The sequence below is a fragment of the Indicator indicator genome, chromosome Z (assembly GCF_027791375.1).
Source record: "Indicator indicator isolate 239-I01 chromosome Z, UM_Iind_1.1, whole genome shotgun sequence".
NCBI classification, from domain to species: Eukaryota; Metazoa; Chordata; class Aves; order Piciformes; family Indicatoridae; genus Indicator; species Indicator indicator.
This window is the reverse complement of record NC_072053.1, coordinates 6,895,716-6,909,364: the sequence shown is the minus strand read 5'-3', so window position 1 is coordinate 6,909,364 and position 13,649 is coordinate 6,895,716. Positions and strand designations below refer to the sequence as shown.

The 13,649-nt window shown below is 39.7% G+C and overlaps 1 protein-coding gene across 1 annotated transcript in view; it reads right to left on the bottom strand.

The window, feature by feature from the left end:
- The window catches only part of ACOT12 (acyl-CoA thioesterase 12), a 33,287-nt gene extending 33,029 nt beyond the window's left edge, over positions 1-258 (bottom strand). The window contains exon 1 of the mRNA XM_054398278.1: positions 123-258. Coding sequence (XP_054254253.1) covers positions 123-258 — 136 coding nt within the window. The remainder of the gene's footprint in view (positions 1-122) is intronic.
- Positions 259-13,649: the final 13,391 nt, after the last annotated feature.

The window sequence follows — 13,649 nt, the reverse complement described above, 5'->3', positions numbered from 1 at the left end:
TGAGGGGACGAGGGGGACACCGGGCAGCCTCTCCCCGCCGCCCTGAAGCACGTCTTCTCGCCAGCCGCCGCCCTCAGCCCCTCGGCCCCGGCCGCCCGCTGGGCCGTTTGCCGTCCCTCTACCTGCGAGGCAGGCAGTCACATCCATCCACTTAAGGAGCTCTCCGGCGCTCAGCTCGCCGCGGTGGTTGGCGTGGGCCGGGAAGACAGTCTGGCACATGCAGACATGGCCGCCCGCCGCCGTCCCGCTCCGCTCCATGGCGCCGGGAGTGAGGGGAGTAGCGGCGCCCGAAGCTCTCTCCCCGGGCACGGAGAGGCAGTAATGATGGCACCAGCACGGCCTTCGACACTGCCTACCGGTCTTGGGCGGGTCGGCCCCGCCCCAACGCTCCAGGGCTGAGATGGAATCGGCCCGGCCCGGCCTCCGCAGCTGGCAGGAGGAGGGTAGGAGCTACCATGCTGATGGTGCCTGGGGTGCTGGGTCGAGAACAGGGGCACCGCGGAGCATACGCGGGTCCCGAAGGTGAGAGGAGGGTGGCAGCGGGACTGTGGCCCAGTTTTACTGCCCTGCTTCCCAATTCCATCCTGTGCGGGTATTTTCCTCCTCCGGGACCATTGAGGAGACCTCATGGCCTGGCGTCAGCCATCGAGAGCCTGTGCTTCTGCTGCTGGTGGGTTGGCACGCACCTCACCACTGAAATAACTATAATCTCAGATTTTTTTTTTTTTAAAGTCTTATTCTCTCATATTGTCACCAACTTGACAGCCTGGCAGATGGGCCGGAAGATGACACATTCCCATCTCCAGATGCTGGTGAGCCTGGTAGGAAGGTGCCATGGCCTAGTGAATCACTGTCACTGCTTCCATGGACATTTTTGACACCTGCCTTGGTGGCCACAGTTCCAGTCAGGTATTCCTGCAGAAGTTGTTAACTGGGAACCTTACAGAGGGCTCCTCCTCTTACCTCCTTCTCCTCTTGTGGGTGGTAATGTACTGTAGGATATTGCTGGTCTTGCAAACTATGGAAATACAACAAAGGAAGGAGACTCAGTGCATCAACAGGTACTACTGAGGAAGAGTAGAGCAAATGCTTCTGAATCATCAGGAATGTCAACTTTTGACTATTATTATAGATACAGCTTTATTACTATGGAAGGCTCAACTGTGTCAAGAGAGCAGGTTGGAGATGTTCACCAGCTGGGTTTATCAGGTGTTAAGGCAGGATTGTTCAGTGGAGCAAACTTGTTGCTTCAACATAGCAGAGTGTTGTGTAACCTGCAAATGATATTTATGGAAAGACTGTGACTCTCTGACATATTGCACACACCCACCCCTCACCCCCATTCCCAATATTGTCAATACTATGGTTTTCAATAGAGCAGCAAGACTCTTTTCAGCCTTTCCTCTTTATCATCTAGCCATGACCTGTCACCCACTATTGCAATGACAGGCTTCCCAAGTTTGCTAAACATACACAGAAATTAATTCATACCATGAAAGAGCCAGTGTTAACATCCAGGAAAATCTGGGTTTTAACAAACCTGCCTCACCAAGATAGTACAGTAGGAATTTTCTTCTCCCAATGGTCTGTTACTATCATTGCACTACAGCACATCTCTGGTTGTTTGTTACATACTCTTTTTAGTGGCACAGTAGTTACATTTCAGAGGATACTGGCTCTGAAAATGAGCATGCTGTGTTATCCCCTTAGATTTATTTCTGTTCTGCTGCTTCAGAAAAAAAAAAGGTTGCACTGATTTATCTTTCTTTCTTTGACTGGCTTCTGTGAAGGAACGACGCTCTTTTGGAAGTGGTGGTGTCATACCTCAGTCTTGCCACCTGAATGGGGTTTGTAAACAGTATTTTCTCCTTTGCTTAGTCCATATGACAAAAACTCAAGTATCAACTTCTCACACCATGGATTCTGGATAATGGCCCTTAATAGCCCATAATGTATCTGTTGTCTGCTGCAAGATTGGGAGCTACAAAGCTGTTAAGTTTCACAGAGAGGTAAAAGTAACATCTAAATCTGCTCATATTTAAACTTTCTGAAGTATGATTTAGGGTAAGTGGTCAGTGAACCTGTTTTAGGAGGAGTTTTATTTGTAGGAGTTTTATATAGAGGAGTTTTAGAGTAACAGATTAAGTAACTTCTCTCATTTCTGTTGGTGCAAGGGAAACCTGGTATTTGGAAAATACACCTCAGAACTGCACGTGCTTACTGATTTCTAGGGGAAGGATGCCATTTGAAATACGTCAGTTGAAACAGAAGCTACCCTTCAAGAACAGGAATGGCCACCCAGGGTCCAAATGAGCAATGCACGCTCTACTGCTTTGGACACTTGGCAGATAGACTCAGAGAGGTGAGGAACCTCAGAGACTAAAATGCTCTTTTTGCAAATAAGCCTCTGCGTTTTTAAGCTGCATTTCTCCTCAGACCCAGTCTGCTGAAGTAACTGTCTCTAAAGCCTGCCTTCCAGTTGGCTTCATTGACTCCTTTTTCTGTGTACCTTATACTTACTTTAACTCCACTGGAGTAACTGAGTATTTTACAGTTTTCATTGTATTTACCCTCAGAAAATACTTGCAAGATCAATCTCCTTTCACAGCTGAAAAATTAGCAAACTTATTACCAGTCTAAGTTCACAGAAGAGATTTGTGTCATTCAAAAGTTTCCCATTTGAAAAGTACTTTTTGTAGCACAGTAGGCTACACCAGCACCTCTGATGTCACCACCAGATGAAGGTAGTTGGATCGACATTGCATGGCTGAGGTTCTCTGTGAAAAACAGCTTTGTGAACCACTGACTTTGACGAAATTATTATTTTCAGCTGAGAACAGATGTTGAATTAAAGAATTTAAGTTGTGAAGTCTGGTTAACCAACTAATAAACTGACTTCCTTTCACAACTGTTGGCTTGCTAATGCAGTTGTAAAAAGTGTCAATACGTAAGGCTTCTCCTGTAGAACAGGACAAGAGGTGTGATACTGTTTAAAATACATTTACAAAGCAAACCCAGACTGAACATGAGGTTATCTCCTAATAACATGCATTTGTACTTGAAGGAACATTAACTTTAAAAAGCTTTGTGCTGTGCAGTAGCGTATCTCACCAGCATGGTGAAGAGCAAGCCACAGTGCAGTGCCTGTAGAATTGTATCAGAAGAGGTAGGTAATTTAATTAATAAAAGATGAGCTCAGTATTAGATGCGAATTAATCTTGTGTAAAGTAAAGCTACTACAGCTAGTAAGAAGTACTATTCAACTATACATGACATAGGTAAGCTAGCAGTCCCCTCAACTAGTAGTGTAACTGTCCCAGACCTGCATTTCATCCAAGTCAGAATTCATTCTGAGAAATGCTATGGAACAAGAGTGTAGCAAAGAATGTCCAATTATGACCCAAAATTCCACAGAAGCATGTAATCTGGAATTGGCTTTGGGGTTTCCAACAAAATGCCTTCTATATTTAAACAGATGAATGCATGACTGCAAGCTTTAGTATTCTGTGGGAAGTAAGACTAATGTGCTAATCATAACATCATTAACACTTCGACCAATGTTTTCTTACTAATGGAGTTAGCAGCTGTAGGACAGGCCTCCAAAATGTATTGTTTTGGTCCTGTGTTAAATACACAGTATTTAAGTGGCATCAGTTACTGCAGTAAATCAACTACAATGTGTAGCTGTGCACCTTTGTAGACTGTATACCTCTATACTCTTGAAACAAATGTATGACTGCCTTAAGTTCTAAATGTTTTAGAGGTTCATATGTTACTTTTTGTAACCCTAGTTATTTTATGGAAAAAAGGGGTTGTTTTCTTGACACAGCTTGTGAAAATACAAATACTTCTTGTAAAATGAAACTTTATTCTAAAATGTATCCAAAATTGCAAGACACAAGCACCATTAAACAGATAAATAGACATATATTTATGTACAGAGAGCATCAAAACACAAAACAATTGTTAATATAATTCTTATACCATTTTAATGAGTATCCATCAATAAAACTTTACAATTTAAAGAAGACTTTTCAGTTGCAAAACAGTTGTAAAATCATATGTATAAATTATGTTTACTACAATTCTAATAACAGAGGAAAAGTAAAATACAAAAATAATAATCAATACTGCAAATTCAAATACAAAACCCAAAGAAATGCTGCACAGGTACATATGTACACTGGATGAATTCATGCAGCTAGGCAGTGCAACAAATTAACTGCTGAGTTTAACTTATCACAAAATGGAACAACCACGTTGGCAAACAGAAGAAAACACATTTGTGTAATAAATCATAGTGCATTTTGAAGTTAGACTTTACAAAATGGTTGTTGAGTGATATAATTCTAAAATTCCCCATGTGATCTGATATTCCCGAACTCCTCTCCTGCAAAATAAAATACAAATGACAACAGCTAAAAACCCCGCTGTACTACAGAGTCTGATGTACTGGTACCATCTTGTGGGGTTTTTCTATTCTTGGTATCAGACTTGCTTGCAAGTGTGCATGTCCACAGGGACATGCATTACTCCTTGCTACCAAAAGTAAATCTTTCACACTCCAAAGCTATTTCCATAAACTCAATCTCGCATGATGCTTAGACGGCACTGGTTTAAAGAGACAGAGCTGACCCTTGAAAAAAAGAACTCTTCGATTCCTGCAAAACACAGAGAGTGAAACAGAGGATAGAGACACCTCATTATTCCTGAAGCTCCTATCCCTAATTGCTTTAATTACTCAAACACAGAATAACATAAGAGGCTTTTATGGCTTGGATGAAATTTCTGCTAATTTGCTGGGCAAGCACAATGCCCGTATTTCTCCACAGGGCTTGCCTTTCACAGTGTAGAAGGCTACAAGACTCTTTTGGTTGGTGAAAGGAAGCCTCAGGTAACTATCTTGAAAAATACTTCAGCAGTTAAAACCAAAATTTAATTTAAGAGATAAATAAAATTCAAACAAAACCTCTTGAAAACTGTGATTTCTTGTGTAGCTGTGATGCTAAAACATGGCTGTTCACCTTTCAGTTCTGCGTTGGTTGGTGTATCCTGAACATGTAGCTAAAACTGAGGTTCATACCTTGTGGAATATTACTGGTTAAGTGTCAAAATTAGATGAGTACAATTACACAGCTTGACACTTTTTTTTTCCCTTAAAATCTCAAGTGATAAGCACGCTCAGTGTTTTCACTAGGAAGTTACTGCTAAAATGCTACATTTCTTTGCTGAGAAGACATTAATTTACAGCAGCCTGTAAACTACTGAAGAGTTGCCCACTGCATCCTTTGGGCTTCCAACACCCCCTTTTAAAAGCAGTTCCTAACTTTCAAGTTAGTGGGAGTTTTGAGCAGAAAAGGGTGCAGAGAAACACCTGTATTAGGTAATCAATGTAGCAGTTCATACAGCAGCATTTCTAAATTTCCAACATGCAAGCACGTGTAGAGAGAAGCTAAAAGACAGCATGCAGCAGTGATACGGCATTGTGCTTATGTTTGGTGAGAATACTATGGGATTTTCACTCAGGAAAATACAAATGTTAGCCCCAGAAGACTCAAATAGCCAGTATTAATGAAGCCATCAGCTCCTATGTAGTAAAGAACACCCCAAAACAGGGAAGAAGTTTGCTCATAGCTTATAGATACTGAAGCCGAAGAGAATTACAAAGGCACGATACAAGCCTATATTTCTTGTAGATTACATATATTCATATATTTTTACTCATACCACCTCAAGATACTGAATGGTAAAATAATAACTGAAGATACAAATGCTAATTGGAAATTAAGCACTAAAAAGAAAGGACTGTTGGACAAGACAGCTCATTACTTGCTAAGTTTCCACCCTTCCTGGGTGGTGAGCTTCTCCACCTTTCCTCCAGTGGCTGACAATGCCCATCAAGATATTCAAAGAAGATGCTGATCCACTGAGAAAATGGGAAGAGTGTCAGAAAACAGAATGACTTTACACATTTGTAAAGTTGTCAGTAAGTGGCTGCCACAGCAATCTCTCCCACTGCAACTGTCTTACCTTTGGCCCAGAATTCACTGAGCACCTAGAACCAGTAACTGGAAATTCATACCCATCTTCATGCAGAGATGAGGCTAAGAAAATCCGTGAAGACAACATTTTGGTTGAGTTCGGCACTCAAAATATTGAACAGCAGAGCAGGGATTGTACTAGCATATCATAAATAACAATTCTCAATTTTTTTCTATTCATAGCTACACAAGATGCCTATCATTTTCAACACGGGATGACTCACAACTCAGGAAATAAGGCAAATCTATCAATACCACTCCTGTTAAACTCACCAAAAAAAAACCCCAAAAACAACACACCTACTTTTGTGTGACGAAGAAGATATACGGCAACTTTGGAGGCAGCTCCTGTCTCAGGCCCAGCTGTGAGAATGTGGACACTTCATGAAGTGCAAGTTAGACCCTTCCATTTTTTTATACTAAAGCTGTTCCCCAGTTGGCAACAAGACTGACACAACTGATACAAGCTGTGATAATTTCGTACCAGCAGTTAATGAAGAAAGATATCAAATTGAACTAGAATAAGGTAGATGTATGGTGCAAGCCTGAGGTGATACTTCCTATAAATGGGCTTTGCTAATCTGCAGTAATGCTGTCTGCAAAGATCAGGTCTATCTAAAACAGGACACTTTCCTCATCTCCAAACCAGTATGTGAAGTTTACAAGTTTACAAAAAAAATCCCCCATAAACTCCCATTGCTACCTGTATTCTCACAATTCTAAATTAGGAGCTCCTAGATTTATCCCCTAAAGCTCTCAGGGATGGAATATTTAGCCATCCCTAGAAAGTATGAGCATTAATATCTTAGTTACAACCACACAGCTGAATTTAAAAGCAGCATATGCTATTGCTGGTGTTGATTCTTCCACGCATTTGTTTCTTCATGTGTTGCTTTCAGTGAATAACTTAGCATAGGCAAAGAGTGAGAGCCCACTTTACAGATACAGGTGAGGATTTCTAGGCAGGTATAAACCCAGAAATGTTCAAATAAGTCATTCAAGCTACACCTGTTTATAAAAAAGGAAGTAAAGACAAAGACAATAGCAACTACAGGGTAGAAATCTCATGTTTGAGATTGCAAGGTCTCAGAAATTCATCTGGAAGCCGCTCAGATTCAGGTTGTTAGGAGCTGCGTTATTCCTGCCTGTACCAGGCTCAAATAAATACACTTTTGTGTAGCAGGATATGAAGATAGATATAAACTCTTGGATTTATTCCACCTAACTATAGGCCTTTAAAAGCATGCAGGATTCATCAGTGGAGAGGGCAATATTCCAGAGGCATCTCCTTTTCTGTTTTTCCTCTTACAGAAGAGACCTAGTCTGGTAATTTTTAAGTATCTACAACTAGGGTAGGATGAATCAGGCCACGGTGTGGAGCAGAAGCAAGTCTTATGTGGTGGTACAGTATTACCATTACAAAACAGAGTCTGTAATAGCCTTGTCTGAGGCTCCAAACCAGATACACCTTGTGGCTGGTGATGCATATGATCCATGGATCTTTACAGCTCCCCAGTCTTGCAAAGAATTTTTAAAAATAAAAGTGAGGCTTGATTTTATGACTTTGCTTCCTTTGTTTGGGTGTTAGACAAGGCAGCTTCCCTGAACACTGGAGTCCCAGAGCTGTGTCACACTGGCTATCAGAGGCACCCTATGAGGGGAGGCTCTCTGAACATACAAATGCACACAGGGTTGTGTTTTGATACAACAAAACCAATACCGCCAAATCTCTTTGCACTTTGAAACAGCTGTGGAAAACAGCTGTATACTTCAAAAACGAAATTGAAAGACGGGTAGCCTTCAGGGATATGTTTGGTTTATGACACAGTCAAAGGGCTTCACATGAAGATATATCTGTGGTACAACTCTTTCCAAGGGCCGTGGCTGGAAAAATTACAATGCCCCAAAGCAAGATCCTAAAACATTTGGAAAGGGATCACTGCCAGGCAGAGTGTTGGACCTTTCATTAACACAGACTACTGCCCTTCTGAAACCATCCCAGAGGCTGCTTTTTAAAGTTACACACAAGGTCTGGAGAAGTTGGGAGTGGTCATCATGCTAAAAAAATCACTTACACAAATCCATGTATTTATGATACTGTGGAAATTTTGTATGGCCATGCTTTTGAACTCTTTTAGTACAGCAGGGTTTGGCTCTTTGTGGTAGCTACCAATAATGAAGATGAAGGACACACTGAGGAGAAATACAGCTGTTCTGAAACACACAAACTTTGAGAGATCCCCAATATCATCAATATTAATGCTTAAGGTCAGAGGCATTATCAAGTTTTGCATGTATTTTTTACATGACTGTTTATAGTGACAAATTTAGTTCTTGCTGGTTTGGAAAATCACTAAAGTTTTCTATACTTTCAGAAACTGTGGTTTAACCATTAGTTTAATTTATGATGTTGAAGGTAATTTTTTTTTTTCTAAAATAGACTTGTCAAATTTTTTAAATATGACCTGCAAATACTTGGGATTATGGGATCAGGATCACCCTGTTCTCTGTAAAGAGTTGAAGTTATCTGCAGAAACATTTTCTTTTTCACTTTAGAAATACAGGGAATTTATCTAGAGAGTGGCTTGGAAATGTGAGGAACATTATTGCAAATATTCAAAGTCTTACATGAAAAGGTGAAGGTGCAAAGTCATTTACAAAGACTGCCTTTATTCAAAAGATTAACCTAGTTATTTAAACTATCAATAAAAACAAATAAAACACAGAACTTAAAATAATACAAGTAAGAATCCCCTTCAACTTTCCCAGCTTTTTAATTTGTTTCACTTTTTCACATTGTCTTTCAGTCTAGACAAGACTTGAATTTCCAATGTCAGAAACCAGCAAAGAACACATACACATTTTCAAGTCTTTGCTGTATATCATAAAATACCAACCAAAAAAGAATTGAGAGTTCAAGAATTCAGATTATTTTTCTATCTCAATAAACAGATAAATAATTAAATTCTTAAAACACTGCCTCATGTAAAGCCTGTCGTAGCTGGGGACGAAGACACAACATGAAGGCAGTGCTTTACCCACTGCATACCCTCAGAGGTGGGTTTCTGTCCTGGCACTGATGCAGAAATTTTTGGACAAAACTTCAGAGACACCAGAGGAAACACTTGTGTGTCTTTGCTCACTCACTGCAAGGAAGCCTGCAGGCTGGCAGGTCTCTCTGTGACAGTCTGCTGAGGTCCCATTGGTACCTTGGCCAGGGGTTCAGCAAGAGGAGAGACCTTCCTCCCTCCTGTGCAGTTTCCTGCACTGGGTCTGATCTCTCAGGCTCGTGGGTGCCCACACTTGGAAAGCAGAGACTGCATAACCGGCACAGAGCCACAGAGCGTGCTCAACTGCAGCTGCCTGTTGTCTGCTAAAACCCAACCCCACGCTCTCAAAAAGGATATGAACTAGGCTGAATTCTCTTACGTTACATTTAATATTCCTGCAAATGGCTTGTATATCTGCTGTTTGAAATAAATTCTGAAACCACTAAGCGTGCTTAACAAAGCTTTAAACTATATGTGAACAGCAAGTTTCGATGACAGAACAAGTACTGTTGTAGCGTATAATACACAAAGCTGTACAATCAAAAGCCACCTCTTGCTTCAAAACAAGAATTTACAGTAGTAAGCAATGGTGACAAGGTTTCTTACACAAAACCTACAAGAATTTACAGAATATGCATGGATCACTGAGGTTATAATGCCAGCAGTAGACTACACAGAGTATCTTGTGCAATGTGAACAAAGTTGACAATAGTTTACCGATGCTTTAAGTAATTCACATAAATATGCTAACCCACCAGTTATCAAAATTTCCTCCTCTTCACACCAGAAACAAGTGTTTGCAGATGCATGTACAGCAATCCCTAAAAAAATTTATTTTTGTGGTTTTAGGCAAACATGCACAAAATAGATGCACCGCAACATTTTTGCACAGGGATACTTGCCACAAAAAGAAAAAAAAGAAGAGAAAATAAAGCCCTCCAAATTGATCTCTACGCATATACAACATTTTGATTCACACTTCTCAAACGGCCACTACAAGGCTAAAAAAGTTTGTTGTATGGATGCTTTTTATCCTGAAAAAATATAATAAAAATTTACTTGATTCTCAACAGAAAGCTCCAGCTTCCACTTTACTTATGTCACCCTTCCATATCTGTATTTCAGCCCTACTTTAGGAACTTGTATTTTCTTTCTTAACCATTAATGCAAAATGTAAATAAAATCAAAACTAGGAGTTAATCAGAAAAAATGAAAACAGACTTGGGAACCGCTTATACCTGCTTTGGACATTATATTTATAGACAGCAATTTAGCAAACACTGCTTCTTTTCTGATGAACTGTTGGACATGTTCTGTGCTCCCCGTTAGAGAAGGTCTTTGATGTGTGCTGGAAGGGCACTTGCACTTTGCTCATCTGTAACCAAAGGTGTGGCCTGTGGCTATTGCAGTCCCTGGCCCACAACCTGACTAGATCAAGAAACCCAACTTCTCTGCTGGGGATTACAGACTCTGCATGGTGCACCTCTGCATTACAAAAGAGAGCAGCTACTGAATCCTAGCTTTGGCTGCTAACACGCTTGTTGTCAGTAACATACTCTTCAAACTCTCCTAGTAAATTACAGCTTTAGTGAATTTCTACTTCAATTAAATATGCTCTATTTGGATTCGACTTTCCTCTAGTCTGCATGGCAATCATCAGCTTTTGTTTCAAGCTATTTTACGTCTAATGCCTGAGTCTGTGAGATGCTAACTTTCAGACTCTCGCACAGTAAGAGCTCTCAGGATATTGTACTGCCACTCTGCACTTCTTGTTACACTCAGTGTCTCTAATGAAATCAACTCTCTACCGTAGGGCTCTAGTTACAGATGTGAACTTTCTGTATGTTTGCTGGGCAAATAGTTGTTATTTTTGTGCAAAGATCTGGCATAGTACATTTAATGGGAAAATCCAAATGAGAGAGAAGAACCCAGGAAGATTAAACAAAAATAAAGCCTACAAACATCCAGTTCATCCAGTTGATAATTTGGCTCCTCAAGGATTGGAGCAGTTGTTCCATAGTAATAATTCTTCACAACAAAAGCGATTAGTGATGATTCTCTCTATAGGGACAAACATAGGTTTGGTCATGGTTATTGTTATAATTCCCTCCTCATCTGAGGGACTGTAGATATCACTGTAACAGACCAAACTTCTAAATTGTATGGTCTATTTCCTAGCACACCCAGGGTATAGAGAATGCATCACCTTTCAAAATCCCCATGTTTTGTGCTGATTCTCTATGAAAACTGGTCCAAAACTCTTAGCAAAATTAGGCTTCTTGTCTCAGCATTGTAAAATTTCAAGGGAGCCCCAGACCTAACTGCAAGAAGAATTGTACAAGTTCTCAAGAGAACAGCGAGGTAGCGTATGAATACCTTATTTCTGAACACACACCTGGTGGATATATTATACAGTTCTTAATTACCAGAACAAGCCTGCTTGACCACTTGGCTACTCTTCTGAGAGATACAACCACAGAACCCTGCACAGCTAAGGGGCACCCTGAATCATCGATGTGATATAGTGAAAACACAAAATAGATAAATGAAATTACTATTTGTGAATTAGGATTTTACAAAGTCATACATATCAGATGTTAGTCAATCCACTTTTTGGGGACGTGGAAGGAGCTTTCAGCATAAAGTCCAGCTGTATTATAAACAGCAGCTAGGTAGAGTAAATATTGATCTGATTTCCCCCAAACCATATACTTTTAGCAAATATTTATGAGTCAAATAAATCAAAACAAACAAACAAAAAAGTTAATTTGTGTTCTCAATTTCTTTTGCACATTGAAATTCAATCGTGGCTAGAAAGTGACCATTTCAAATTATAACTGAAAACTGCATTTTTATTAAATATGAAAACATGTACCCAAGAAAACCTTTATACATTTTTATGGCAAGTTTTCCCATTACATGAGGGACTTTCTTACACATTTTAAGCCTAAAGGAAGAACAGTGACCAAAGAGAAGTTTGGACTAAAACTGCAAAGCTGTTAGCTATGTGGAGGAAACTACGGATGCACAGTTGAAAACAAGATGGAAGGACAAGTTCACAAAAAATAGCTCATGTAATATTGAACAATGCTGTAATAAACTAAGAAAGAGAAGAAAGCCAAATTTGTTCCATGTATCAGTACTAGATACATAAACATGCTCCTGCATGTAAAATTGTTAAAATAATGCCTCTTTAGGGAAGACTTAATTTGAGCTTGTAGAATGTCCACACTTGAGTGTGGTTTTAGCGTATTAGCAGTTCCACTTCCCTGAAGGATACTACTTTATTCTTAATCTTAAATAAAATTAACTGTGTGCAGGTGTTATTTCAAACCACTGTGAATGGGTTTGCAGGATTAGACCTGTAATGTGCTGAGTAGATGATCCATTTATTTTCCCTACATTTGTTACTCTAATTTGTTTCCAAGATAACAGCACTGGCAGACAATTTGCATGCATGCACTCAAAGCAGTAATTTAGATGAGGACATTTTCATTTTTCAGGTTGAAACATGATCTTGGTAATTTCATCAGACCCTCTTTATTTTGCTCTGTTTATTCAATTTATATATTGCCAAATAATGTCACACCACAGAAAGATTATGTATTTCACCCAGTTCACAGTGAAATCCTACCAAAAAATTATCTCATGTGAGTGGCTCCATCAAAGCTTCAGGACAACTGGCATCAGCAGCAGCTTGTATGTCTGAAAAGTAAAGAAAGATGTGTACACTAAAATTTTACAGTTGTTCTCTATCATTAAGTCCTGAATTAGAGCCTTAGTGTGACCAGTTTGAGGAGAAATGAGCTGCTGCTGCTGAAGGATTTTTTGGGGTTTATTTTAAAGACAGTGCCTTGTCAGGATCCCCATCATCAGGGCCCAACCAAACCTACGTGTGTTTGGGACAGGAGCTGTGGTTATATCATCACTTATGGTGAATTAAAGAAAAATAAATTTACCTGTGCTGATCTTTGATTTTATATTGTTATACTCCCTTTTACACTCTCCAAATGCAAAGGGGCAGAGCTCTAATACTGAAGAATCCAGTGCACATTTAGCAACATCAACAACAACAAAGAATTAGAGCTGACTATGAATAGGAGATAACATTTGAAAATAATTAACTGATCTGAGAAATAGAGATCAGTGCCATATGTATCAGCTGTAAAGTCATTTTAACTGGCAAAGTGAAAAAAAGAGTAAAATGTTTAACGCTGAATATTGTAACAGCTGGTCCCTCACTAAATTACCCATCTAATCCCAAATCATCTTTACATGCAGTATTTCATTTGCTAGCCATAGAATAGGGAAAAGTTCCAATTATTTTTATCCAGTTCAAGAAGCTCTCCTTTTGACACCAGTTGCTATCCATAAAGAAGCAAGATTCTATTCACTTCTTTTTAATTAAAACTATTTAAAATAAATAATTAGCCTACTCATTTCTTGTGTATTCCCACTGCAAGGGAAAGCACAGTTGGATGTCTTAGGACACGGGGCATTTAATCCCATATTAAGGGGCGCAGAGGTGCTAAGTATGAAAGTTGTTACCACCTCTGAA